This window comes from Tympanuchus pallidicinctus, unplaced genomic scaffold (assembly GCF_026119805.1).
Source record: "Tympanuchus pallidicinctus isolate F22 unplaced genomic scaffold, pur_lepc_1.0 scaffold21, whole genome shotgun sequence".
In the NCBI taxonomy this organism is placed as follows: Eukaryota; Metazoa; Chordata; class Aves; order Galliformes; family Phasianidae; genus Tympanuchus; species Tympanuchus pallidicinctus.
The window spans coordinates 5,375,232-5,402,340 of record NW_026294733.1 but is presented as its reverse complement, the minus strand read 5'-3'; the positions used below and the strand labels follow the sequence as shown (position 1 = coordinate 5,402,340).

At 39.8% G+C, this 27,109-nt stretch overlaps 1 protein-coding gene across 4 annotated transcripts; it reads left to right on the top strand.

Annotated features, from left to right (window-relative positions):
* The first annotated feature begins 439 nt into the window (after positions 1-439).
* FBXO38 (F-box protein 38) lies at positions 440-23,836 on the top strand. 4 transcript variants are annotated; one of them, XM_052684759.1, is made up of 22 exons: positions 440-570; positions 3,283-3,424; positions 4,340-4,473; positions 5,570-5,733; positions 6,169-6,334; positions 6,718-6,855; positions 7,104-7,241; positions 7,381-7,474; positions 7,848-7,978; positions 8,300-8,470; positions 9,356-9,498; positions 10,101-10,323; positions 11,057-11,176; positions 11,604-11,780; positions 13,568-14,287; positions 17,277-17,377; positions 18,097-18,199; positions 19,204-19,370; positions 20,458-20,603; positions 21,439-21,542; positions 21,772-21,885; positions 23,199-23,836. In XM_052684759.1, exons 2-22 carry the CDS (start codon positions 3,297-3,299, stop codon positions 23,375-23,377), a joined length of 3,561 nt encoding a protein of 1,186 aa, XP_052540719.1. In that variant the 5' UTR covers positions 440-570; positions 3,283-3,296; the 3' UTR covers positions 23,378-23,836. The 4 variants fall into 4 exon arrangements, with proteins under 4 accessions (XP_052540719.1, XP_052540721.1, XP_052540722.1 ...); XM_052684761.1 differs by lacking the exon at positions 440-570 and having other exon boundaries at positions 3,289-3,424; positions 4,356-4,473; positions 5,646-5,733; XM_052684762.1 differs by lacking the exon at positions 440-570 and having other exon boundaries at positions 3,303-3,424; positions 5,646-5,733.
* Positions 23,837-27,109: the final 3,273 nt, after the last annotated feature.

Here is a 27,109-nt window from a genome sequence, read left to right as displayed (position 1 = left end):
AACTAGCAGAACTCCTGGGGCTGTGCTACAGCCAGATAGCGCAGTCAGAATCGCTTCTCAGTTCATACAGAACTGTGGGCTGAGGTGTAATTTGGATAAATCGCCTTCTTTTCCTCTCAACAGGCACTGGTGCTGTGTGGGCTGCTTTAATCCCCACCACCTCACACGCACAACTACACTTTTTTGTTTACTGTTGTCAAGCCAGCTGTCTGCACGAGAACAGTTTTCCTCTGTGCCATCTCTTTGGAAATACACAATTTAGATCTCCGCACCTCAATGAGGAGGGAGGAGCAGGCCGCCGCGCCTCAGCCACCACCAATATGGCGCCCGGCGCGCGACACGCGATAGGCCGTGTTGGCGGGGACGCATCCAAGATGGCGGCGGCATAGTTCCACCTCCTCGCTGCTACGCAAAGATGGCGGCGGGGCGGGACGAGGTTCGCCGCTCTCCGCCCAGACCGGAAGCGAGACAGGAAGCGCGGCGGCGCTGGCGGAAGGGACCGCGCAGGAAGCGCCTGCCGGGGCTAAGCCATCCCCGCGGGCACAATAACAGGGCGGTGCTGAGGGGCAGGTAAGGGGCGGCGGGCGGGCGGAGGTATGGCGGGTCCGTCAGCTGCAGCCGTCCGCCCGGTCCGCGGCCCCTCGCTAGCCTGGGCCTGGCGCGGCGGTTCTGTCCCCTTTTGCTGTTGCGTGGGGACCCTCGCGGAGTGACAGGCCCTGAGGAAAGCGGGGGGACCCGAAGCGGGCGCGGGGTGCCCGCTGGGGCTGGCTGCGGGAGAGCGGCGAGGGAATCTGCCGTCGTATCCGCGTACCTCGGCATGAAATCAGCTGTACGCCGCGGAGCGAGCGCTGCTCGTAGCTTAGCTCTCCTCCGTGGTGTCTCGGCAGCGCTCGCGGCTGCGGGGCCCGGCAGCTCCGGCTCGTTCCGCTCCCCTGGCGGTGGGCCTCGTCGTTCCGGCTGGGGGCGGCTGTGATGAGGAGCTGCTCTGCTTAAAGTGACCCTTAGCAGCTTAGCCAGGAAGAACCAAGCTCGTTTGCCTGCTTCATGATTTTTTTTTTTAATTATTTTTGAAAATTGAGTCGAGTTGGCAGCACAGAACGATAGGTGCACCTTTAACTTGTCAGCGTGGGACCAGGAGCGTTCTGCAGAACGCTGCTGCATGAGAGATTCAGGCTCTTTTTCCTTATTGGTAGGAGCCGAGTGCAGCGACAGCCCAATATCAGAGAAAGTTGTGCTTGCTGCCTTTAAATCTGGATTTTTCTAGACTTCTCCCTTTCACGCTGATCTGCTAATATCTTCCTCTTCCCTCTGATCACAGTCTGTCATCTTTTATGCTGTTGTACTTGATATACTTCTCTACTTTACTCCTGAATCTGCTTGTTAATCAAGATTTTTTGACGTTGTGTCTGGCTCTGTGCAAATTGAATGATCAGGTGATATTCACTTGGAATCCGTGCAATACTTCTTTTCATAAGAACTCGGTGTCAGAAGTAGTTTGAAGTCAATTTTAGGCTTTCTGAAACTGAAAAACAGTGCAGTGTTGCAAACGCCTTGAACTTTCCCAGCGTGCACTAAAAAGAAATGCAGTATGTGTACAGGCAGCACACTTAGAGTTTTCAGCTTTGGCAGAAGAGGCCCCAGCCAATCCACAGGGATACATATATGTTATATGCAATTCAGTAGCAAAAGATGCCATTTATGCTACTTTAATATCAGTATTGAAAATGAGATTAACTATGAGCCATGCAGTTGTTAATGAAGAGTGTGTAAAAAGATACATACGTGTGTGAAAGCACATGTTTTTCAGTAGTTAGATCACAGTGAAGCTGTCATTGTTTCAAATTTTCATTTTGTGCCAGCCTGTGAATCTTTTGTGTTCCATAGCACAGAATTTTCCTTTTAATTACCAGGAGGTGCTTTGTTTATCTGCTAAGGAGCCATTTGCACGTCATAAAAAGTACTGTGCTGTATTAAATCACAGTGAGCACTGTAACAGAAACACCTCTGATAAATCTTCCAAAATCCATTTTTTTTTAATTTGTTTTCTCTCATCCACTGAATTTTGCTATTCAACCTGTTAAACAGGTTTACTGAGTTAAAGCTGTTTTGCCCTACTCAGCAGAAAGCATTCCTCAGCTAAACAGCAGTACTAAAGACATTTCTCTTGCTGTTTGTCTGTATAGGATGTTAACTCAGTTATTCTGTTGTTAATATGAAGTTCACATTTATTTCAGCTATGTGTTATTTCTTAGAATAAATGCTTTTAAATAAAACTTTATTGTTATTCCAGTCTTTCTGTGCCAGTGTGTGCTGTTGGGCAGTATAAGCACAAGCACTGGAATTCAGTAAAGGGAGCAGAGAGGGGATGTCCTGCACACTGCTGCTGAAGCGAGATCTTTGAGCTTTTCAGCAACGTTGATCTTTAACTAAGCTACCTGAGTATTTTTTTAGCACTGTAACCTTTCAGAGGAGCCAGCCACTTCTTACAGTCCTTTTTTCAGGAATTATCTGGAGCCTGGTTTCTTTAAAAGGGAAAATTGTTTTTCTGCTGGACAGAGGCCTTGTGCTGTTTCACTGGGTGATCTCTAGTTGGTGTTTGATAATCTCTTGGTGTGATTTGTCTTGACTGACAAGTATGTGGATGATATCTCTGAAGACATTTTATTCACACAGAAGAGATGATCTAAAAGCTGTGGCGATTTTCCTCTTTATCAATTTCCTCAAAAGAATTTTCTGGTTTCGTAGGATCATAGAATCATAGAATACCCCAAGTTGGAAGGGCCCCCACGGTGTTCACTGAGTACAACAGCTGGCTCCATGCTGAATCCCACAGAAATCAAGCTTTATTTCTGAGTATTGCCCAAATGCTTCTTCAACTCCATCGGCTCGATACCATGACCACAGCCCTGGGGAGCCTGTCCTGTGCCTCTGGGCAGAACCTTTCCCTAATACTCTTGTGACCTCTCCCTGATGCTCCATTCAGCTCCATTCAGCTCCCTCAGGTCCTGAGCTGTCACCAATGAGGCGCCTGCACCTCCACTTCCTCTGAGTAGTGATAGATTTGGGAAGTCATGCGTGAACCTCACACACAAAGCAAACTACAACTGACTGAAAAAAAAATTTCTATTTTTCAGCTAATTCAACTGCACTGCAGTTTGCTTTTTTCTTTTATTCTTTTTTTTTTTTTTTTTAGAAAGTAAGCTTAAGGTGGTGTATCCTCTATTCAGGCCTTCTCTCTCAGTTGCACTCAGTTTGTGTAACGTGAACATTTCCTTTCTTCAGAAATCATTGCAAATATGGGTCCCAGGCGGAAAAATGTGAAACCGTGCTCGGTGAACAGAGAAGGTTCTGAGTCTACCAAAGCTGATGAGCCAAAAGATTACATGAACCAGCTCTCCCATGAAGTGCTTTGCCACATCTTTAGGTGAGCGGCTTTTCAGAAGTCAAGTTTATTGTTTATTATTATATTGTTTTCTGTTTTGTTTTCTAATCTCGCCTCCATTAATACTTGTGTCACAAACTGCTCAGAAAGTATTGAGGTACTGTGTGTGAAGAGTTGGATAAAAACTGGATTTGAAAGGGTCAGGGATCAGTCTTTCAGTTGCAGAATTCATTCAGACACTTTGAAAGTTAACTTGTGAATGTGATGAATAGTATAATAAGTGAAAAACAACAACAAAAAGGGTGATTTAATTTTGTTCACAAGCATGTGATGACAAGTGCTTAAAGATTCATTTCAGTGCAGAAATATGTATCTCAGGTGTTACATAGCTGATAGGCTTTGTTTGAAATTGTATCTGCTTCACAGATATTTATATATAATTGTTTGTATCTGCCTACAAAGGGGAACTTGGATGAGTGTTTTACCTTACCTACAACGGCCATCCTCCAAGGAGTTCACCCTGCCAATTATACTGGAAAGATAGCATTTTTTGTGACAAGTTCTCTGAAAACAATAGCTCCCACAAGATATTTGCAATTTGAACGTGATAGTATGTACCAGAAACTGAAAATAGCTTTGATTAAACTGTGAAAAAATTATTGTGGCTAATAGTTTGGTTGACTGTATTAGTTAGAGAGCTAAAACACGTCCCTGCTTTAGTATTCAATTTGTACCTCAAATAGCCTGTATTTAGTATCAAAAATTGGTTTTTCTTTCTCTGTAGCCAAATCTCACACTTTAATAGAGTGCTGTCTGAAAATTCTGTTTGAATTAATGTTATTAGGTGTTAGAAATGTATGAATTCATGTAGCCATCCTTGAGATGTTCTTTATTTTGGAAGAAGCTGAAGGAATTCACATTTGATAAATCAGAGGGATGTTTTTTCCTCTCCCAAAGGTACCTTCCCTTGCAGGATATCATGTGCATGGAATGCCTGTCCCGGAAGCTGAAGGAAGCAGTCACTCTTTATCTGCGAGTAGTGAAGGTTGTGGATTTATGTGCAGGCCGTTGGTGGGAATACATGCCCACTGGTGAGTAGTGCACTCACTCAAGATCTGGCATTAAAGTGGTGTTGAGCAAAACTGGCTGTGCATGCTGTCCTGTTATTTATACTGACATGTACAGGGTGAACTTTCAAAAGCAGTAACAGGAGTTAGGCTTTGGATTCTTTTTGTTCAATTGTGAGGTCTGGATGGCTTCCTCAAGTTTGTGTGTATATGTATGTATGTTGGATGCTACTGTAGCTGAAATGGGGATTCTCTGTAGCAGTCTATAAATACAATCTGTGTTTGTCTGGTTATTGTAAGGGAATTAAACCAAGGGTTAATCCAAGAAGAGTCTCTTTGCATGCAGGCAGGAAAAAATACAATGGAATGAGAGAGCAACTCATCTGCCACCACTTTACAATGTAAGAATAAATAAATTTTGATGTCACACGTCAAGCTATCTTCAGATCAATAGATAAGTTTGGCAACTTAGGTCACCCCTGTGAGTATTAGAATTTTGCTTGAAGTTTGTTGGGGGTGAGAGCTAAAACAAGTGAATTCTAAAACTTAGAGAATCTGCAGTTAGATGCATTAGAACTGATATCAGGTGCGTGATTGCACCTAACCTAAGACAGATGTAAATAGAGATAATTTACAGCTTTAAAATCCCTCTTATATGTTGTCTTATGTTAGAATAAAATAATCCTTTGCTTTAAAAAAATTGTTTCATGTTTTGGGGAGTTATGAGCTGTGGTGAATAGTGACAGATACAGACAACTGATCTGGTTGGGTGTTGTTGAGCCATAAGTTGGTAAGTGGGATTCCAGAAAAGATAGAGGCACAGAGCCTGTCTGCAGATGTCCATCATCTGAAATGGGCGAAAGCATAGTTAGCCCTGTAGCTGTGCAAACACACAGGAGTCTCCTTCAGGAGACTTAGCAAGCCTGCAGAATTCAAGGCAGAAGCATGTAGATCACAATTTCTATAATCTGGAAGCAGATGATAAGCTATTGCTTCACTGAGTACATCTTTTGACATTAGAACTTACACTGCCATATAAAAAGGACAACACGTTTGGCTTTCCCTTTACAGCTGGGTGTCTGCTGTTACACAAATACCAAATCTGTTGTTGTCATCTTAGGTTTCACTGATTCCAGTTTCCTAACGCTGCTGAGGAAGATGCCAGACATTGAACAACTTTATGGTCTTCATCCCAGGTATCTTGAAAGACGCAGAGTTCGTGGCCATGAAGCTTTCAGCATTCCTGGAGTTCTAGAGGCTTTGCAGGCCTGTCCAAATCTGTTGGTGAGTGGTTAGATTCAAGAGAGAGATTCTTTCAACAGCTGAGATAATTCTTGTTAACCAAAAGAAAAATGTGGCTTACAGGATTTTGCATTCATATTTACTGAGTTTATACTGAAATCTGGCTGTACAGCATAGCATTTAATTGTGACCATATATACAAGTGAACAGTGCTTACAAGTACTTTGTTTAGTTGCACCAGTGGGAATCACAGGTGATGCTAAGTACAGCTAAGAGTTTAAGCTGTGTTTCCTCTTGCTTTTAAAAAGACAAGTCGCACTGCAAATGTCCAGTAAAATGACACTGCATTGTATTTGGTGTGTTACTGAGAAATTTACATGGCTAGTAAGCATATCGTTGCTTAAACTTATTGCTTGTTGTTATTGCTTATGCTTATTGTTGCTTAAGCATTTACTTTACTTCTTTTTTTTTTCCCAGGGCGTTGAGACCTCCCATTTAGAGCTGGTGGAAGCTATCTGGACATACATGCCTCAAGTTCATATTTTAGGGAAGTTTCGTAATCGTAACGGTGCTTTTCCAATCCCTCCTGAGAACAAGCTGAAAATTCCTATAGGAGCTAAAATTCAGACTTTGCACTTAGTAGGTGAGTGATTAGTGGTGATGTGTATTGCCTTAATCACAGGTGAATTTAAAGTCTTTTGTTACTGTCAAACTCTTACTCAAACTCTGAGAGATTGTCAGTATTTTGAAGAGAGGAAACTTGAATTTGTGGAATTTTTTGAGATATCTGTTGCAATACATATAATAGCAGGAAGGGAAAGTCTTAAACTGTATTCACAAACTGAGGTGAAGGACTTGTGCTGAAAATGTGTACAGCTTTTATCACACTTCATGTGACAAAGAAAATGCTTCATTTTTATAGTCAGAGTATTGACCTGAAGAAATTTATCCTGGATTTTATACTTTAAAATGCATTTTTAAAAGTGGTTCCTGAATTGAACTTTCATTTTGTTTATGTATTATTAGGAGTGAATGTCCCTGAGATTCCTTGTATCCCAATGCTGAGGCACCTTTATTTGAAGTGGGTGAGACTCACTAAACCACAGCCTTTTAAAGATTTCCTTTGTATCAGCTTACGCACTTTTGTAATGAGAAATTGTGCAGGTAAGAGGGATTCATCTGTGGTTTTAGCACATTGCAAATCTAATAATTGTGTTAAAGCTGCATAGCTATCAACTGCAAATGGAAATCTGAGAGGAGTTGTTCTATTTAAAGTGTTGTGTAGGAATATCTTTCTCCATGTTATTTGGTGCTGTGTAATTCTGTTGATATCTTTGAATTATTTAAGATGATATTTTGTTTAATTTTGTTACGTGAGCAAGCTTTTACCAACATTGATCTGTTCTGTGTAGGACCCACAAATTCTCTGAAGTATGTTCCCCTAGTGACAGGCCTGGCTTCTGCCCGAAATCTGGAGCATCTGGAACTGGTCCGTGTTCCATTTCTTGGAGGACTTATTCAGCACGTGGTAGAAGATAGCTGGAGATCAGGTATGAAACTTCTCTTGTACTTTAAATAAATAGATTTTTAAAAAATTACAGATGTATTTGGTTAATTCTCTTGTCACATCGACACTGGTAGAAACATAGAAGGCTTAAGGTTGTGTGATGAAATGATGTTTTTTTTCAGGTGGTTTTAGGAATTTGCACACTATAGTTCTGGGAGCTTGCAAGAATGCACTTGAAGTGGATCTTGGCTACCTCATCATAACTGCTGCACGAAGGTATGGCCCTTCAGAGCTTTCTTTTTCCTCTTTTTTTCAAAATAAGTGTCTTAGTAATAAAGTTCAAGAATGTGAAGAAGCAGAACAACATTCAAAAGTTTAAGGAATGAGTACTTGTATTCTTTGGCTAAAATAACTGGAGTTCTTTCTGTGTCTGAATCATGTTGTGTCTGGAAAGTGCTGTGCTGTTTAGTCTGGCTACTCTGATGCTTCCTGTAACTGCAAAAAATTGCCATAAAGATACAAATATTCTCTTAATCCTACCATTGGTGAGATATTTTCTTTGTGCTACCAGAGTGCATCTTCTTGAGTAGTTTCTGTGACAGCTGTTTGGGAATGCCTCATAATATGAATAATTCTTGATTGCATTCAGGTTGCATGAAGTGCGGATCCAGCCTTCCTTGACCAAAGATGGTGTTTTTTCTGCTTTGAAGATGGCTGAACTGGAATTTCCACAGTTTGAAACTCTTCATCTAGGATATGTTGATGAGTTTTTACTACAGTGTATGGCATTTTTAATATACATAAATTATTTGATAGATACAAGGATTAAAAGAGTTGATATCAATGTTCAGTCAATGTCTAAGAGTGATCATAAAGAATTTTAGTTTACCCTTAATGAGGCTGCCGATCTCATACAACAAAATGCTTGTTTGTTTTTTCATTTCTTGAAATGCTCATTGATGTTAGAAAGTCTCAGCTTTATTCAGCTGAAGTGATTGTTTGATCCACTTTGCAATTTAGATTGAAATAGGGAATTAGAACATCGTGCTATGAAAGGCAGTTTTCTAAAGTTTACCACTATTTCTACTGTCTTTTCCATAGGTAAAATGACAAATGGGGACTTGGTGAAGTATGGCTTGGCTGATGTGGTTGAAAATCCAGGAATTATTACAGATATTGGTATGAAAGCTGTAAATGAGGTTTTTTCTTGCATCAAGTATCTGGTCATTTACAACTGTCCACATCTACATAACCCAAATAATTGGATCACAGGTATTGCACGCTTTCTGAAATTTTAGAAATACTGTGTGAATAGCTCACATTTTTATGAGCAATTCATGCTAAATCTTAACTTTTAAGAAATAAGATCCTCTTAGTAAGAAGCAAAATAATGAGGTGCTAGGTGGAAAAAAATAAGTGTTGAAATGTAAATGTGTGAACGATTCTTTGACTCCATGCGTAATTTCTGTATACAAATGTGAAAGTGTTTGCGCTGCTAGGCAAGAGAGAGTGCAGTATTTTAACATATAAAATGGCAATATGATCTACTTTTTATGTGTGTATCTTAAAATGCATATTTTTGTTTTAACCTTCTTGAATGCACATCCTTGCAGGTCTTGTGGTGGGAAGATAGTTAAATCCTGTGGCCCTCTGGATTTTATGTATATTTCAGCTGCTGAAGTACTAGGGAGAAAGTGAGAAACAGATTAGGGTTCTTTTCAATATCAGTACTGATGTGCTGTGAATTAGAAATGAAGATAAAAATTTATTTTGTGCAATCATTAATAACCATAAGATAATAAAATGACTTGTGACATTACTCACAGGAACTGTACACAGGATAATACAATGTAACTAAAGTGAACATCCACAGAATTAACGTTTTGCTCTTCTTTGCAATTCAAAGGATGGTACGACATGAAAACCCCATAAAGAGTGATTTTAGAACAGATTTTTTTTTATCCTCATACTACTGCTTATTCTGTTTTGTCGTAAGTACGATAGGTGATGCATGGTTTGGAACCAGAATGTTGCTGGTAACAGTCAGATGGGATACTAAACTCTAACCAAACTGCCTACTGTAAAATCTGGAAAGACGACAGTGAGAAATAAATGAGGTAGGAGTTCTTAAGGAAATAGATCTCTTCTCATCTGCAGATCATTCAAGATGGACCCGGTTGGTTGACCTCACCTTGGTGCGATGCCACGCGATAAAGCTGGATTCGTTCAGTCAGTTCATTGAGTTATTGCCAAGCTTAGAATTTATTTCTCTGGACCAGATGTTCCGTGAGCCTCCTAAGGTGTGTATTTTGGGGAATTAATTTGCTTTTTATTTTTGCCTGCTCATTTGAAATACAGTGAACTCTAGCAGTTAGGCATGCTTCTAAAAGTTTTAGTAATTAAATTGAATAGCTTGGTGAGCGAATTACTTAGGTTTGCAGTTGCTGTTATTATGGGTTGTTAGGGAGAGTGGTGCTGCTTTTGCAGAGAAAACAGTGACATTTCTGATACCATATGATCATGTGACCAGAAAACGTGATCCTTGATAGTTAGTTCTATCTTGAGGCTGTTGTGTTCCAGGAAGACTGTATAGCCTGCTCATTGTATTGATGTAAATCATCTAGTAGCATATGACATATTTCAGTAAGTTAAGATTTTACTGTTTATAGAGTTTCCTTTCATTAGGATCCTTACAGAGAAAGGAAAGTTTTCTGGATTGCCAAACTTTAGGTAGACCTTTACAGTGTAGAACGTAAGGAAATATTAGGAACAATTTACTAGCTCTTCTTATAGATATTATTCTCTGTATACTGTCAGAATGCTTTTTTTCATAGCAGTAGGGTATGTTACAGAGGTAATCTGTCAATGTTTTCAAAGCTTTAGAGTTGTTCTTTGCTTTTAGGGCTGTGCTCGTGTGGGCTTAAGTGCAGGCACAGGAATCGGTGTCTCATCTGCCCTAGTCAGCAATCAGAACTCTAACAATGACAATGACAACAACAATAATCACCAAAATAACAACAATCCCAACATCCACCACAACAACCATCAACATCCAAATGACCAAAATGAGGAGAACGAGCTGCGGCAGGATGGGCAAGCTGAAGGGCAGCAGATTGCAGCTGAGGGTAATCTCTGATCTTTGTGAACCCTGCTGGGTAGTCAGTATGCTTGTATTGCTACTTACCTAGAGTCATAGAGAACATATATATTGAAAACCCTTACAATTCCTGGTGTGTAACTGTAATTTTTTAACCTTTTCTTAGTGCTGTCTGCACATTGCTGATACCTCTGATAAAAGCCATCTCCCTGTTGTATCTAGAAACTGATGCAGGGACATTAAAAATCAATGACTTGAGGCAGTACTGATGTTAGCAGTGTAAAACTTCAGTGTGATACTCATTCATGGATGGAGGTGTGAGGTGTTTTCTAGGCTTCTCTGGTCAGGGCTTAGTAGTGTGTCACAGTGTCCGATAGTATATTTTTAAGCTTTACCAGTGAAGACATGTCATTTCAAGGAATGAAGATGTGAATTCTGATTACACTACTCATTGCAGTGTTAGAAGACTTTTGAAGAGTGGAAAATCTGGGAGAAATAAACCCCAAAAACTGAAACTAAAAAAAAAAAAAAAAGACTAGGACTTTAGCTAGAAAATGTAGAACAAGTTGCTGTGGGCTCTTTTAAGTAGAACAGGTCTTTACAGGACTTCAGTGTGCAAATTAAATTTGAGACTCTATGAAGAAATCAAGGCAATTGTTATGTATTTCTTGGTGACTGACTGGCTAGGTGTTGATTGAATTCCTCTCCATGGGTTTTATTACTTTTATTTCCTTCTTTTAACTGTACCTCAATCTTCTCAGCACTAAATGAGATGGAGGAGGTGGCACCAGAAGAAGGGATGGCTGCTGGACAGGGCCACAGCGATGTCCCTGCTCGCAGCCAGGCTGTTGTTCCTATGGAGGTTGATGAAGAGCAAGCAGGTAACTATGCTTTTGGTAAGAAACTGCCTTTTGGTATCACCTCTCAAGGTGTTAAGTACTTCAGTGTAAGTTTGGTTATTAATATTTTTTTTCCAGGTGAAATATCTGGTACATTTGAAATTATGTTGCTAGCACAGCTTATCTCTGTGAAGAAATTCAGTCTATTTTAAAGTCTGTATTACAATTTCCAGTTTTCTTCTGCCTTTGTTATTAGGTAACTAATAATATACGTTTATACTCAAGGTTGGTAATTCATGCTTCTTTTAATGATGGAGCCACAGGATGAGTGGTGAAGTTGAATGAGATGGGTAAATTGAACTAAATTCATCTCTCGTAATTTTTTTCAAGGAGTTCTAAAAGTTCTTCAGACTTTTAATCCACTCTTCTCTTATTTTTACTTGAACTGTTGTGGTTCTTCTGTTTTCAGGACCAAGTGGCATTCAACCTGTTGTAAAAGCAGCACCTATTACTGTACATGATTCAGACAGCGAGGATGAGGAAGAAAGCATGGGAACAAGAGCCTGCATCACTAACAACATTGCACAGAATTACTCAGATGGAGAAGAGAAAACCAGAGATCCAGTGGAAACTAAAGAACCTTCAGGTGTGGAACAGCTGGGTGAGGGCTGGATAGTGTTCTGCAAAATTTGTTCTTCAGTTTTTCAGTCTTGTTTACAGCTTTTTAAAAGGCATGCATGTTTGTTTGCCTCCTCCACTTTTCTTCCTTATTATAAGTAAAAAATAGAGAGGCAAGGACATCTCTCTATGAGCTCTGATCATGTAGTTGTTGTACAGATACAAATCAGAAGTATAGTGCTGCACTGCTCAGCAGGCAGAAACCTGCCACTCTTTATTTGCAAGTGTGTGTAATTTAGCATGTCTGTGAAGCCAAATTTGCAGTTCTTTTGCATTTATGATTCCCCTGCCAAAGCATTGCTTCTGGTTTAAAAATAAAATAAAAAAAAAAAGTGACAGTTGTGGCCATCTTTTGGTTCAAACAGGACCTGTGGAATTGTCCTGGAGGGAGGGGATGCTTCCAGGTGAACTTTAGTTTGATAGGAACTTTAGAATTCTCAGGGTTACGTTTAGTACTCTGTGTTCACCACTTCTCAACAGTGCTCGTGATTACTGTGTGTATGTGTATGTATATACTTACTATTAGTATACATGTTATTAAGAGTCAGAGGCTCTTTGTGGTAGTGTGGCAACTATAGAGAGATGCAGAAAAGGGCATTCCCTCCCTTGCAGAATTTACAGCTATAATATGCGCAGCTGTGGCAATAATTCTGAGTCCTGTGTCTGATACTGTGTGACATGCTGTCTTTCCAGCAGCACAGATGACTTACTATTTCCTGTAGTTTTTATTCTAAGTGGTTTCATATGTATGCAAGAAAGGAGGAAGTCAAAGTCAAATTATAAGTAGTTGACAGTTGAAGTGCATGTGGTATTAAGACTTGATGAGTTTTTAGCTAAGCAATTAGCATGGAAGTCCTATATTGTGAAAGACTGAGAAATGTACTGGTCTGATACTGATTTGGTTTCTGTAAGACCTAGGAAGAATCAAAGCTGCAATGAAACAAGTATCTTCTTGTACCCATCATACTCCTTACACCTAATCTCTCTCCTCATTTTAGCAGATTTCCATGAGGCTTTATAGGGCTATTGTTACAATGTAGACGTCGGTTCCCTTTGGGGAGTTGAAATAATCTGTAGTAGAAAACAAGAAGCATTTTAGAGGCAATTGGATTGAACTTCTGCAGAGCCAATAATATTCTGGGGGGGCCTAGTTTAGTGTAATTAGCTGAGAGAAATAAGTTAGTAGACTTCTAGGTTCTCCTTGTGATTTTGTACACTATTCACTGTGTTTCTTTGTTCATCTGTAAACTGAAATATCTAGAACCTACCTACACTGTGTTTTGTGCCTAGGAGGGGACCTAAAGATAGCTGTTGAAAACAAACTTTTGTCGTATCTACATTATTATTTAATTCCTCAGATTTATTCCTTATATTTAAGAAAAGAGAAACCTATAATTAAAAAACATATAATTTTTTTCATATTTTTGTGGTTATGCCTTTTTAACCAACTGGTTAGCTGGTTTGTCAAAATATTAACCCTTCTGGCAAATATGTGTCCTATTTACTGACAGGCACACCAGCACACCACTACAGAAATAGCTGAAAGACTTTATAGAAACTGAACAACCGCTCAAATTAGTGTTAATTCACATAACATCTGAAGGAGTTGTGAACAGCATAATGGTCATGACAGGATTTATTATTGTCCTCTAGGCTACATTCTGTTTTAAGAAGCCTAAAAGAGTAGCCAGCACTCAGTATTTATTTGAACTGTGTATTTGGTTGTCTCATTGTTTTCTGATATTTAACTTACAGTGAGTGGTAAAGGCAAGACACCCTTGCGGAAGAGATGCAGTGCCAGCCAAGTGGGCCAGGCAAAGCAGTTCCATATGGAGGAAAGCAGCTGTGAGAAAGGTTGTCAAGTAACAAGTGAGCAGATTAAAGCAGACATGAAAGCAGCAAGTGACATGCCTGAAAGGAACAAAGGCAAAGATTCTTACCCGAGTTGTGGTAATGCAACAGGATCAACAGGATCATCCAGCTCCTGCAGTGCTATTTCTCCTAGCCCTGACTGTGCACAGACAGCTAGTAGCCACTGTGCTGGCACCAGCCTAACAGCTGCAGATGAATCCAGGCAGTGTGTCTGCTCACCTTGTAAAAGTGAAGGTTCCAGTGAGAGAGAGACTGAGGAGACCTCTGTTTGTTCCAGGTGTTCCTGCTACAAGCCACAGGACACGCAGCGGAGGACTAGTGGGTGTTGTGATGGGGAATGCCCATCCACCAGTGGTGCCTGCAGGAGTGGACGGAGCAGCACTGGGTCAGATTTTGCACTTAGGACTCTGCCGAACTGTGGGTCTCCTCGAGAGGCAAGTGGTGAGAGGACTAGTGGGAGTGCCTGTGGGCCTGCCAGTGGGGAGGAGAGTGTGGGCTCACAGCAGAAAACCTGTGAGATGCAGTATAAAGAAGAATATCCTCGCCGGCCGCTGACGAGAGCTAGAAGCAAGCTGTCACATGTCCCTCTGGTGTCAGAGTCAGGTATGGCCTATATACAGTGTTCATTTCTGAGTAAACTGCTGTCCTGCCATGAGAAAGTGTTGAACAAGAGCAACACCCACAGGTAATACTGAAGTTAAGCATGAAACATACTGAATAACAACTTTAAGTGGTTTTCAGAGGTTCAGAACAACTGACTTCACTGGCTTAGCTGGGTAAAATAACAAGTTCCTCTTTAAAGAATGCCATTGTTGTTTTTCTCCATGCAAGTATTTCTGTATGTTATCCATTCCTACAAATCAGCATTTCATTTACTCATTTGAAAACCAAATGCAACTCCTTTTGACAGCATCTCTCTTCCTGTGAAGGTTGTCATTTATTGAAACTTAAGAATGCCTCCACTATTAAAATTCTCTCTTTAAAAGGAAGACAGCAGGTATGCTCAGATCTCAGAAAGAAGGCAAGTGTTAATAACTGATACTTTATCAAACAATAACAAAAGCCAAGATTAGAATTGAGATGTAATACTGTACAAGCTTGTGCACCTGCATGTTGGACTTCATTTCCAAGTGTGTAAAGGCATGACAATCAAACGTGTTGAAAACTGTCTTTTATTAAACTAGTTCACTTTTCACATAATATAAAGCATATGAATAAAACAACAACAAAAAGTCCTGAGGGGCTGAAATGAAGTTGGAAATGTTGGGAGAAGAATAAATGCAAGAGGTGAACTTGCTATTTCTTCTGAATTTACATGCTTGCCAAACTAATAATCCTAGTTTGGCATAGCAGAGTTTGTAATTACCTCATATACTCAGCATTCTTTGCTGAGAATACGTGGCAATAAAAATGGAACTGAGAAATGTAGCATGCTGGTTCCAGGCCCGTACATGATGGAGGTAGAAAGGATTGATAGCAGATTCGTATCTCTGGTAACATGGAATAATTCAAACACAGCAAGTCCTTATGTTTTTCCAATTTAACTTAGTGTTCCTAAGTGTGAACAAAACCTAAATCATGTAGGAATTGGTTCCATGGCTGAAAGCATCTCAGAAGTGATCTTGTTTTTACATTTAATATTTTTTCTACTTTGCTCCATTATGACTAAATACTGATCTGCATTATTTAATTAAAAGACAGCATTTCCTCTCTATCTTCATAAGTCAGTGAGATCTTAATATTATTTTGCTGTAGAGTTTGAATTGTTTTCCTATAAATAACCTGGGAATGTGCAGTAAAAGTCACTGCTTTCCTCTATTCTGGTATAAATGAAACTGATTTTCAGATTCTGTAACAAACCTATATTTAGTAGTAAAAAGTTTTCTTTCTTTTTTTTTTTCCTTTTTTTTTTTTTTTTAATTACTTAAACAGTGGGATGAGTTGAACATCAAAGCCAGTGAAATGTAGAAAGCATTATGACCAGTAGTGACCACTGGCTGAAGTATGGTGTGTAATAGTGATTTTTACCTCAGTAAAAATGCAAGCCACAACTTTTCCTGTAATGAATCTTTTCATTTTGACATGTGTTAGTTCTCATTCGTGGTGAAGCAAGCTTTTCATGAGCTTAAAAATGTTGTGTTGAACCTTCTGTAAGGCCGTGGGCTGTATCTTGAGCAATGCAACACAGAATTGGAGAGCTTTTCCTGTGTTGTAGATAGTGAAATGCTTCCTGTCTGTAAATGCTGTGGGAGCTGTTAAAAAGTAACAAACAACAAAAGCAAATCAAGCAACCCTCAACTAAAACATGGGAATGATCATTCATTTTTCATGATCATTCGTTCATGAACTACTTAACATCAGATCTTTCAGCCTCTGGCTCCCCTGAAGGATTGGGTGGAATTCTGCAGCTCATAAGCCCGCCGAGTATCACTTGTAATTAATAGTTCTCGTGTACTGGAAGCTGATGATGTTACATAGGCTAATAATGATCTCTTATTGTTAATAGTGATATAGAATAGTTAGTATTTTCTAATATTCTGCACATTTATCTTGATTATAAATCTTTGTAAGCATGCCATCTGTTTTACAAAGGAAAAAAGTTAAAGGGTGATTCACTTTAGTAAAATAATTGATACTTTTGATCTGTTAATCGTAGAAAATTAATTATTATATTTATTCTTTTCAAAGCTTTGTATTTTAAATCAAGAAGGAATTTGATACAACTGACGCATTTTAATAGAGTATGAAGCAGTTTGGGGACCTCAGAGTATTTTATACCTGGGCATTGTTTGCAATGTCAGGAAAAACTCTGAAAGTTATAAAGAACCAACTTTCAGGTAGTTCGAGGTTATTTCTACTATTTAAAACAGTAAAGGTGTTTTGTTTCCTGGATTTGTTAAGAGCATTGTTTGCTGCACAGAACCAAGTGTAACTTAACAAACTGCCGTCTGTTCTTTTCTTGGCTCGTCGTCCCTGATTTTGGACCAGTAGGTTAAGGATTCCTGTGTTTTCATCTGTAAACAGCACCCCTACCTTCTCCAGTCTCCAGATTATTCTACACAAATGATTCAGAGCAACAAATTTGAAAGTCTGTTTCCTAGAATCACAGAATGACCTGGGTTGAAAAGGACCACAGTGATCATCTAGTTTCAAGCCCCCTGCTATGTGCAGGGTCACCAACCAGGCTGCCCAGAGCCACATCCAGCCTGGCCTTGGATGCCTCAAGGAATGGGGCACCCACAGCCTCCTTGGGAAGCCTGTTTCAGTGCTTCACCACCCTCTGTGTAGAAAAACTTCCTCCTAATATCTAACCTAAACCTCCCCTGTCTTAGTTAAAACTATTCCCCCTTGTCTTATCACTATCAACCCACTTAAACAGTTGTCCCCCCTCCTGCCTATATGCTCCCTTCAAGTACTGGAAGTGTTTTGGTGCAAAGAAAAGATGCATAGTTTTTTTTCAGGACAGACAGGTATTTTGATCTAGCTGTATAAAAAAAAGTATGTGTTCTTCCTGGATATTTTCACCTAGGAAATGCCTCTGTTCTCTTGAGATGTAAACAGAGGAAAACTTGTTCTGGTTCTCTGCTTTCAGAAGTGACCAAACCAAGGCCAAGGCAAACTACGAAGCGGAAAAGGACTGCTGACAAGTCCACAAGCACAAGTGACCCAGTTATTGAGGATGATCATGTTCAAGTAAGATGTTTTTCCTCACTCACTACAAGTTTTTATCAGTTGGGGGTGCTCACGAACAACAATACAGTAGCATAGACTTGTCTTTCTTTTAGGACTAGATGTTGTTCTCTGTGATCCTGTCTGTATATAGGAAAATTCTGTTTTGGGTGCAGTGATACTTGGGCTGGCTTGAGAAGAGCAAAGTAAATGCTAAAGCTAAAATTGAAGCTACTGAGATGCTAGCAGCTACAGTGCTGCATAAAGTCCTGCCTTCCCATGCTGTCCGTGATGTGCAAGGGGAAATTTTCTTCTCTGACATTTGATTTTTGAAATGACAGCATAGGCTACTGCTGTTAATAGAAACATGGTGTATGTAATTACCTCTAGAAATACCAGCTCAATTGTAATGTTGCAAGCTGGGGGTTTTCTTACTAGGTAAATAACTGATAGATGGTAGATTATCTGATAGAAACTGTGTTTTCTGATGAGAATCTTTTTTTTTCTTTTTTTTTTTTATCCTGTGAAGTTATTCTTTTGCATTCTGTGATGTTGCTAGTCAGCAGAAAGCCTTTTTTTTTTCTGCCATTGAGTGACTAGTCATCTCAAATGCCTGTGAACCCAAGTTGTAACATTTTGATTAGTATCTCCTTAGTATCTTTGTGTATCTGGCAGTAGCAGCTTATTTGATTTGATTTGGTTTGATTTGACCTATTATGGATTTGTTTGTTTGTTTTCAACAGGTACTGACTTTGAAATCCAAAAATCTTGTTGGAATCACTTTGACCAATTGTGGAATAACAGATTTGGTACTGAAAGACTGCCCCAAAATGATGTTCATACATGGTGTGTAGCTGATGTTATACCTGTCTCCTCCATCTAGGATCATTAGACGTTTCTGAAGGAAGCCAAGTTACTCCGTTGCTGCTTTGCTACAAGTCAAACTGATATTTAGAATTATTGCATCTCAATTTGAATGTTCTTTTCCTTACAAACTGTAATAGATTTAATAAAGATTAGTATCAGAAAATCAACACTTGAAATTATATGACAGTTACAAAGACAGAGATACTTATTGAAGAGAGCGATAACACGACAATTGGAAGCTGATGAAATGATTTTTAAAGCACCTTGTTGTTTCTCTCATTTCTTCCTGCTTCCACATATTAGTTAGCTGACATGATGATGTCTTCCTTCTTGTCATGATAGAAATCTATTTTAAATTATGGCACTTAAGATGCATTAGATTCACATTCCAGGTTGTATGACTAGTCCTGCAGTGAAGCGTTGTGTCATCTGTTGTTTTCTCTAACATGGACACAAGCACCGTGTTTTCTTCTGAGATGAAGTATCTTTGTTTAACAGAGAAGGAGGAAATTATTTCTTCATTTATTCCAGAACACTTCTTAAAATATAAATTAACTTTTAACTAGATTTTGATGACATGAGCATGATTACTAGAAAGGAAATAGCTTTCTTTTACCCTGCAATGCGCTGTATTGGATCTGATTTATAAGTCGTTGGATTTCAGTTGTGGGGATACAGAGAAAGTTTCAGGGGGCTTTGTACAAAGAAACAAAGGAGGAGGGAAGGGTACTAGATTGAATTTGACATGGACTTTAATAAAAGTTTGATCAGAACATGGAAGAAATTAACAGATGCTGTATTTCTTCAATATACTTAAGTTGCCAGATATCCAAATTACTTCAGTAATTGTTACTTACATTATTTGTTTGCCTTCTTTTGAAACAGTCTGCTTTAAAGATGTCTGAAAGGAGAAAGCCTTTTCAGTAGTTTATTTCTTGGGGTTTTTTTTGATTCTTTTAATAATTTCATTTGCTTGTTTATAGCTACAAGGTGCCGGGTATTGAAACACTTAAAAGTAGAAAATGCACCAGTTGTGAATCGGTTTGACTACGCCCAGTGCAAGAAGTTAAACATGGATCAGGTCCTAGATCAGATTCTCAGGATGCCACCAGAAAGAAACCGTATCATTTACCTTCGTCCAATGCAGCAGGTATCCAACCAATTTCTCTTGTTTAGTCACAGACAGAGCTGAAGTTCTTTGCCTGTATTCTTTCTCTTCTCTTGGCTTCATTTGTTTTTCAATTAATAAAAGAAATGTGGATGCTACAATAACTTGTTTATTAAAACTGTGTCCCATCAAGGCTTTTATTGCAGATTCTGGAACTTGGATGATACTGAATTTTAAGACTTAATGTAAATATCTCCAATAGTCATTGCATTACAAGATATTAAAAAAATCATGATGCATTGAATTAATTCCCAACTGAATAACTAAAGGTAACTTTAAGAACCTAGATGCTACTAACACAGCTTGTAGTTGCATATAAGCAGAAGCATGACATAGGTGTAGGTATCTGAAATCTTTTACTGATGTCCTGTTAGCAATTAATGTTTTGAATACTGCTGTAAAGCTAAAAGCTGCATCCTCTTTTGGTACTGGACAATGTTAGAATAAAGTTTTGATGCTGGCACCCATCTTTTTCTCCCTCAGATTATTCATAGGAGAATAAAGCACTGGCGTTAGTGATTTGTTTATATCATTTCAACAAGCAAATAATAGAGCTTGATCTAGAATCCAGACTAATTTTTGACTTGCACTCAAGCCAGGATGTTCCGTGTTATACAGTGGTGCTCCTGCTTTCCTGCAACGTAATGCAAGTTTGTGGGTCAGATTTCCTGACCAACAAGGGAAGGTTGATTTGGTATCAAAGCCAGCTTTCTTCGAGTCTTAGATCTTAAAGGAGAGTAGTAATACTATTGAAAACAACTGGACCAAAGACAATTCTGAGCAAGTGAATGTAGTTCAGACTGTTACATAGTTTTGTGAGGGATACATACACACTGGAGTTGGAAAAACTCATCAGAAAATACCATATCCCACCACATTCCTTAAGAATTTGTCACTGGCAAAGCTGTGCTAGGAAAGTTTAACTCATGTATTGCATTATGTATGATGTTGAAATTTCATTTAATTGTCCCCCAGAGTTTGGGAGATTTTATAGATGTCTGCTCTTGACTCTAAAATCGCATTCCTTTGTATCTCTTTGTTACAAGTCTTTATTTGCCTGCTTTCACAGGTGGACACACTGACTCTTGAACAGAAGATATTTAGTGGCCCCTATCCCTACCATATTTGCATAATTCATGAGTTCAGTAACCCACCCAACGTCCGCAACAAGGTGCGCATTCGGAGCTGGATGGACACGATAGCAAATATTAACCAGTGAGTACTTGTGCTGCAGTGGCTTTGTGGAAAATACAGTCTTGATTCAAAGCTGCAGTTAGCTGTAGGCTTGTAGTATTCAGTTGCAACGTAAAAAAAAAAAAACAACAACAAAAAAACCCCACCTTAGTTTGCTGGCTGGTGAAGTTTGAATTCTGTACGGTGTATTGATATAATATCAGTGTTAAGATAGAGCTAACAAAAAACTTAGATTAAATAAAACTGGTCATATGAAAAATACTGTAGAATTCTCTAGTTCTGTTCCATGCAGTAGTAACGCAATTTAACACTGAAGGAGTCAGGGTGGTTGAGAGATATTTTCAATTGGGAAACCAAATTTTGTCTTTTAAAAAAGAGAGAAGACTGATTTCCTTCAAGAAATAACATTTCTGGAGAAGATGATGTACAGTCAATTTCACTTTGTTACTGAGGAGCAGAAATTCCCAGCAGCAGGCAATTGTATCTAATGGCTTTTGTCCACATACTTTAAGTCTGTGTTTCTGTTGTCCAGGTTTGTCACTAAAATGGTTAAAAGAACAAATGTATTTTTGAATGCCTGTTTAGATGCAATTATGATGGGTTGTTTTTTGGAGATAGAAGCTATGTGTCAAAGTTACCTTAACTCAGTGATCTAAACAAGACGTATTCTCCGTAGTTACTCAAAAGTGAAGGGACTTCATACTGTTTTTATGTGAAGGTCTTAGAGGAGCATTTCTATGGATTCAGGCTCATTAAAGTAAAGGTTATGCAGTAAGATTTCCCATTTGGTTCTTCTTCCTCCTCTCTTCACATTTCTAAGCAATACTGGCTGTAATCTTTTCATCCATCTCTCTAGAGAGCTTATTAAATATGAGTTCTTCCCTGAAGCAACACGAACTGAAGAAGACCTGAAGAAATACACTAAGTACCCTTGGGGACGAGATATTTACACTCTAGAAGGTGTGTGTCTGTAGAGACCTGAAAGTTGATGCTCTTTCTCTTGCTCAGATAAGTAACTTTGATTGCATCACGTTGTAAGAGACATTAATAATCATTGTTGTGAAGGAAGTGGAGGGCCTTTAGCACAGAGTGGAGAAGTTTATGTTAAGAAGATGTTTCTGCATTGAGAGTGCTGATGCTACAGGCGTGCTGCTGTCTCCCTTGTATCTTCATCCTATCTGTCTTCTAGGCATTGTGGATGGCGCCCCTTACTCCATGATTACTGACTTCCCGTGGTTGAGGTCACTGAGGACAGCAGAGCCAAACAGCTACGCCAGATATGACTTTGAGGATGATGAGAGAAGTGAGCAGTCTTTTGTTGAAAGCTTCAAAGAATTCTAATTTGTTGCTTGGTCCAAATCTGACAGTGTGTTCCTTTTTTGTTGTTGTTGTTTATTTTTGTTTTCTAATTCTTATCCTACTTTTGTAGGCTATAAATAACCACTTGTAAAAGTGTTGAGAGCTGGACAAGAAGGGGGACTGACAGTATAGTAGTGCAAGAGTGGATTGAGCAGCTTGGAGACTCCTAGTTATGACAAATCAGAAAAGCAGTGTAATGTTTAGCCTGAAAACATGATGAGTGTGTCCCAGAAGAATTAACTCAACCAATGTTCAGTGGGCAGCATCAATAATGTGGGCAGTCTCAGTAGAATAAGTTCTGTACAGTGGTGTTTCAGAGTTTGAACAAGCAGCAAAACAAAGAAGGGTAATATTTTAGCTGGAGTGAATGCACTTAAATGTACACAAAACTAATGTTGTGATGTGTAGATCTAGCAATTCAAGCACTCAGGAATTTCCTGGTGTTAGTAGTCAGAGCTCAGCTTCAGTCATGCTTCTGGCTTGATGTTTTGAATTGTAAAGGTAGGCTAAGAAAGTCCAACAGAAAGAGGAGTGAGATTCACAAAGCATTGGGAGAAATAAGGAAAGAACTTGACTTGAAAAAGCTGGAACAGAGAAGATGTAGGTTAGAGTTTAGGATAAAGTAAGGCTCTTTCTGTTTAGGAGCTTGTCTTGTGAAATATTACAGGAGACACTTCCTAGGGCTTCAAATAAGAAGCTTGTTCAGTAGCAGGGATAAATATGTTCTTTTACTACTTAACCAGGAAAATCTTGGAATTTCCTTCTTTAGAAATATTCTTAACCGCCATGGTTTCAGATGTGAGTATCTAGCTCTGTTTCAAAGAGGATGAGCCTCAAGAGGATGAGTCATGGCTATACATTTCTGTAATATTTTTTAAAACTGATTCATAAACTCTATGATTGCAGATCAGTACGCAGTCTGAAATGTCAAAAAATGATTTGTATTCGTTTAAAAGGTGTAGTTAGCATAAATAGGGCGTTAAAGCCATAAAAAAGGCAGTTGCTTCATCCTTAATTACTCTTGTTTATACAACATTTAAGTGATTGATGGAACAGGGATCCGGAAAGCATGTCAGCTAAGTCTCAGGAGGAAGGCTTTGTTGTGCTTTCAGGTTCCCTTCACCGACAGGCACAGAGACTTAGTGTATACTAAATGAGGATTAGAGCTATTGAACAGTTTAAATGAGGGGAGGGGAAGGCAAAATGGATCTATGAATTCCACAACAGGAAGGATTACGGTTTTCACTCTTTCCCCAGCTACTATTTACGCACCGCGGAGGAAAGGACAGCTGTCTGCAGACATCTGTATGGAAACCATAGGAGAGGAGATCTCTGAACTGCGCCAGATGAAGAAGGGCGTATTCCAGCGTGTGGTGGCTATCTTCATCCACTACTGCGACGTCAACGGCGAGCCGGTCGAGGATGATTACATCTGAGCGGATCCCCTGTCATCTCCTGTAGGTTCTGCTTGGCTCTGCGCGCCGTGGGAGCAGGTGGATTCGTTCTGAATGCAAAGCGGTTTTTTGAAACACACACTTTGCAGTTGCTCTTACTCTGCTTGGAAAGAGTATGTAGTAAATGTATAATGAAAAGTAAAAATTGTATACTAAGGTTTGTACATAGGTGAAACAAAAGAAAAAACTTCCTAATACTGAGACTTTATTTCATATGTTTATACAATTTAATTTAAATTCCATTTTAATGAAGGCCAATGATTAGGAACAGGGAAGAATATTTGAATTTTTCAGCCCATATAATTCACTGCAGTTTTGTTTTTTTTTCTTATAAACAAAATCCCATTTGCTGTGTTCAAAAGAGTCATCACAGTCTCTTTTAATCTGTGCCTTTTTCTTGAGCATTTAAGAGTCCAGTCTGAGTAAACCTGTTGAGCACAACTTTTGTGTCTTGTGTGCATTTTTCAAAGGAAGAGAATTGTGGTTGTGGGAAAGAAGGCCAAAAGCTGAAGAAAGCAGCAAGATTGGTGCTCTGTGGTAGTTTCTAGAGTTCATAAAAAACAGTTTGGAAGAAAGATAGTTAGCGCTGTGCAAGATAAATTCTATACATTTTGTACTTGTAGATTTCATTTTATTAGGGTATCGACTCTTGTGATATGCAGAATAAGCTAGTCATGTTTGGCTTCATTCTCGCACGTAAATCTGTGCTTATTAACAAGCTGAAATGGGAATTTTCTTTAGGCAGGCAGGGAAAGGGATACGTAATTATTGTCAGGGCTGCAACTATGAAAAACACGTAAGTCATCTGACTCAGTGAGCTTTTGGGCTGATTCATGCTCATGAATGCAGATTTTCCATACAGTCAGTAAATACTGCTGTGCTTTGCCCCTGAATAGTTGTTTTCATTGTATTAGAAAATACCTCTCCTTCCCACAGTTTTCAGAGATGTTTTGTGTACATCCAGAATTTGCTACAAGTCCTGTATATGGATGTTGCTCACTGTGCACCCCACTGAAGTCCTTATGATAGAGATTGGATGTTTTGGGGCATACGTCAGGAATATCAAGCTGGAAGTAACATATGTAGGAATCTCAGTTCTTCCCTGCACTGACAAATACTGCTTTTTTGTTGTTTTCTAGTAATATAGTGTAGCAAAACTCCATACTTAATTGCAAATTAAAATTGATTACCTTTCTGTCCATGAGTAACTCCACGCACACAGCAATACCATACAAAAATGCACAAGTTAGTATTAACCTAGCTGGTTTGTATGCTATGACTGAAGTTCCTGTGGAAGTGGTAGACTTGTTAAAATCCAGCATACTGTGACACGTATCTGTGTGCATACATAGCTGCAACTGCACAAATGCACCTTTAGATGCTCCATGTGGTCAGCTATGGCCTGATTATTGCTTCTGCTTTTTTTCCAAGTTACAAACTTACCAGCCTATCAAAATACAACTGTGGTAAAAGCTGTAAAGCAGATCAGTTCATGCTATTATAAGACTTTACTCATCGCTGTTGGTGATTTCACTTCTTTGAATATTGGTGTGAATGTGACTAACAAGAATTTCTAGCCGTGTAGAACTGAAGAGGCAAAGCCATCCAATAGAGCAAAATCAGCACTCATTTCCTCCATATCTGTCCCTCAGCAGAAGTTCTTGAGGTCCTAAAAGTACATTAGATAAGAGGAAGAGAATGGTGCATAATGGAAACAACAAGAGAGAGGTATCTAACTGTCAGTGCTGTTAATGCAGTCACTTTAATACAGGATCAAACTTAATGGTTTCATAGTGACAAGTATATTTAACCAGAGATAACAGCGTAAAATCTGATTCTGACCCTTCCCAGAAGCGTTTCAATTAATCTGAATCAGTCACACGTGTTTACCATTTTAATGCAGCACGTACAGGAAAATGTGCTGCATTTCTGAAGTATTGCACCAGATCTGCTATCTAACTTGAGCTTTTTGAGGAAGTATTTATACAAATAGTGTACTTATTTATATTCGGTGTTCCTTTGTGTAAGCGGTTGAAACTTGCAGTACTTTTAACCTGTTAAACATGACACCTGTTTGGCACAGAGTGGTAACATAGTGACTGAAGTCATTGTGTCCGTATGAAAGCTATTGGTGATGGAGGTGGTTGAGGTTGTATCTGGGGTGCTGGCAGGGAACCTGCTTTCTTCCTTAAGTTCAGCATCTGAAATCGAGGAAAGGAGCAAAGCAGATGAAATGAATTATGTTCCTGTTTAACTTCTACTAGCAAAAACATGTCTGGAGGTTCCCACCACCAACTCAAAATGTTATTACTGGTTCGTGGATGGGTACAGTTAGCATCAGTGAGAGCTGCTGTGTGAGCAGTAATTGCTGTGCTAGTTGTGGGCTGCCATGCACACACTCAGCACTGCCCCAGCTCCGGGGGGGAGGGCTGCAGGGTTCCTGGTTTGTTTTCTATGGTGAAGAACAGAAGGTTGTGGTTTGGGTGTCTGATTTCTTCCTTGTGGATCCTTGTGTCACCGTGTTGGGGGTACGTGTTAACAGGACTGATCACACTGCCATCAGCACAAAGCACTGCTGGGGTGTGTGGGAGTTGCAAGTTTTCTTTGCAGGCTGCTTTTTAGTTTGTCAGCTAAAGATGGCTTATTGGAGCTGCAGGAGCGAAGGAGCCAGAGTGTGGTAGTGAGCGTGAGTTTGATGGGCATAGCTTTTGTTTGTGTGCTAAAATCTCTGCGATTCTTAAGTCACGCTAAACCCTTTTCCGTGAGCACTCCGTGTGAGCGTCTGAGCTGCTGAAGGATCGCTTACCCGGCTAATCTAACGGAGCTGTCCGGAGACCGGCGCGGCTCCCGGCCGCCAGGGGGCGCTGTGCGCCGAGGCGCTGCCTGCGCTGCCGGCCCAGCTGGCGTCCAGCTGTTAGCGCTGCGCTCGGTGCACGAGGCCGTATCGCTCGCAAGGTTTCAGATACTTCCGTTTTCTGAACTCCTGGCATACATTCGTTGGCTGCTCAGGGGAAGTTGAGGCTTAAGATGACGTTGCTCACGGTCAAGAGCAGCTCGCTTGTTATTACTTTAAGTGAAACTTCGTTTTTTTCCTTCTTTCAATGAATGCATTTCCTTTCCCTGGCTCTGAGAGCTGTAGGTCATAGAATCATAGAATCATAGAATCACCAAGGTTGGAAAAGACCTAAAAGATCACCCAGTCCAACCGTTCACCTATTCCCAATAGGTCCTACTAAGCCATGTCCCTCAACACAACATCCAGTCTTTCCTTGAACACCCCCAGGGTCGGTGACTCCACCACCTCCCTGGGCAGTCCGTTCCAGTGCCTGACCACCCTTTCTGAAAAGTAATACTTCCTCATGTCCAGCCTGAATCTCCCCTGCCGTAGCTTGAAACCATTCCCCCTGGTCCTATCACTACGCACAGGTTTGCAATCTCTTCTTGAGCCGTGCAGATCAGGGCAGCTGACACTGATCTGTGTGTGCCGGTCAGAGCCAGGTGAGCCTCGTGCCATCGCCTGCCCTTTTTTGGTGCTCAAGCACCAGGTCACAAAGGTACAAGGGAGTTCATTTAGACATTCACAAATATGATTTACTGTGCTAAATATCATGCATACCATGGACTGTTTTTACGTTCTGTTTTAAAAGAGATTGGTGGATCCAGAGAATCTGTCCATTGCATTTTCTCCAGTCCCGCATACATCTCCAGATATCT

Coding starts and splice junctions, on each gene's coding strand:
- FBXO38 (XM_052684759.1), top strand. CDS start 3,297: ATGGGTCCCAGGCGGAAAAATGTGAAACCGTGCTCGGTGAACAGAGAA. Junction 6,856..7,103: donor TGTAATGAGAAATTGTGCAG/GTAAGAGGGATT, acceptor TGTTCTGTGTAG/GACCCACAAATTCTCTGAAG. Junction 7,979..8,299: donor TGATGAGTTTTTACTACAGT/GTATGGCATTTT, acceptor TCTTTTCCATAG/GTAAAATGACAAATGGGGAC.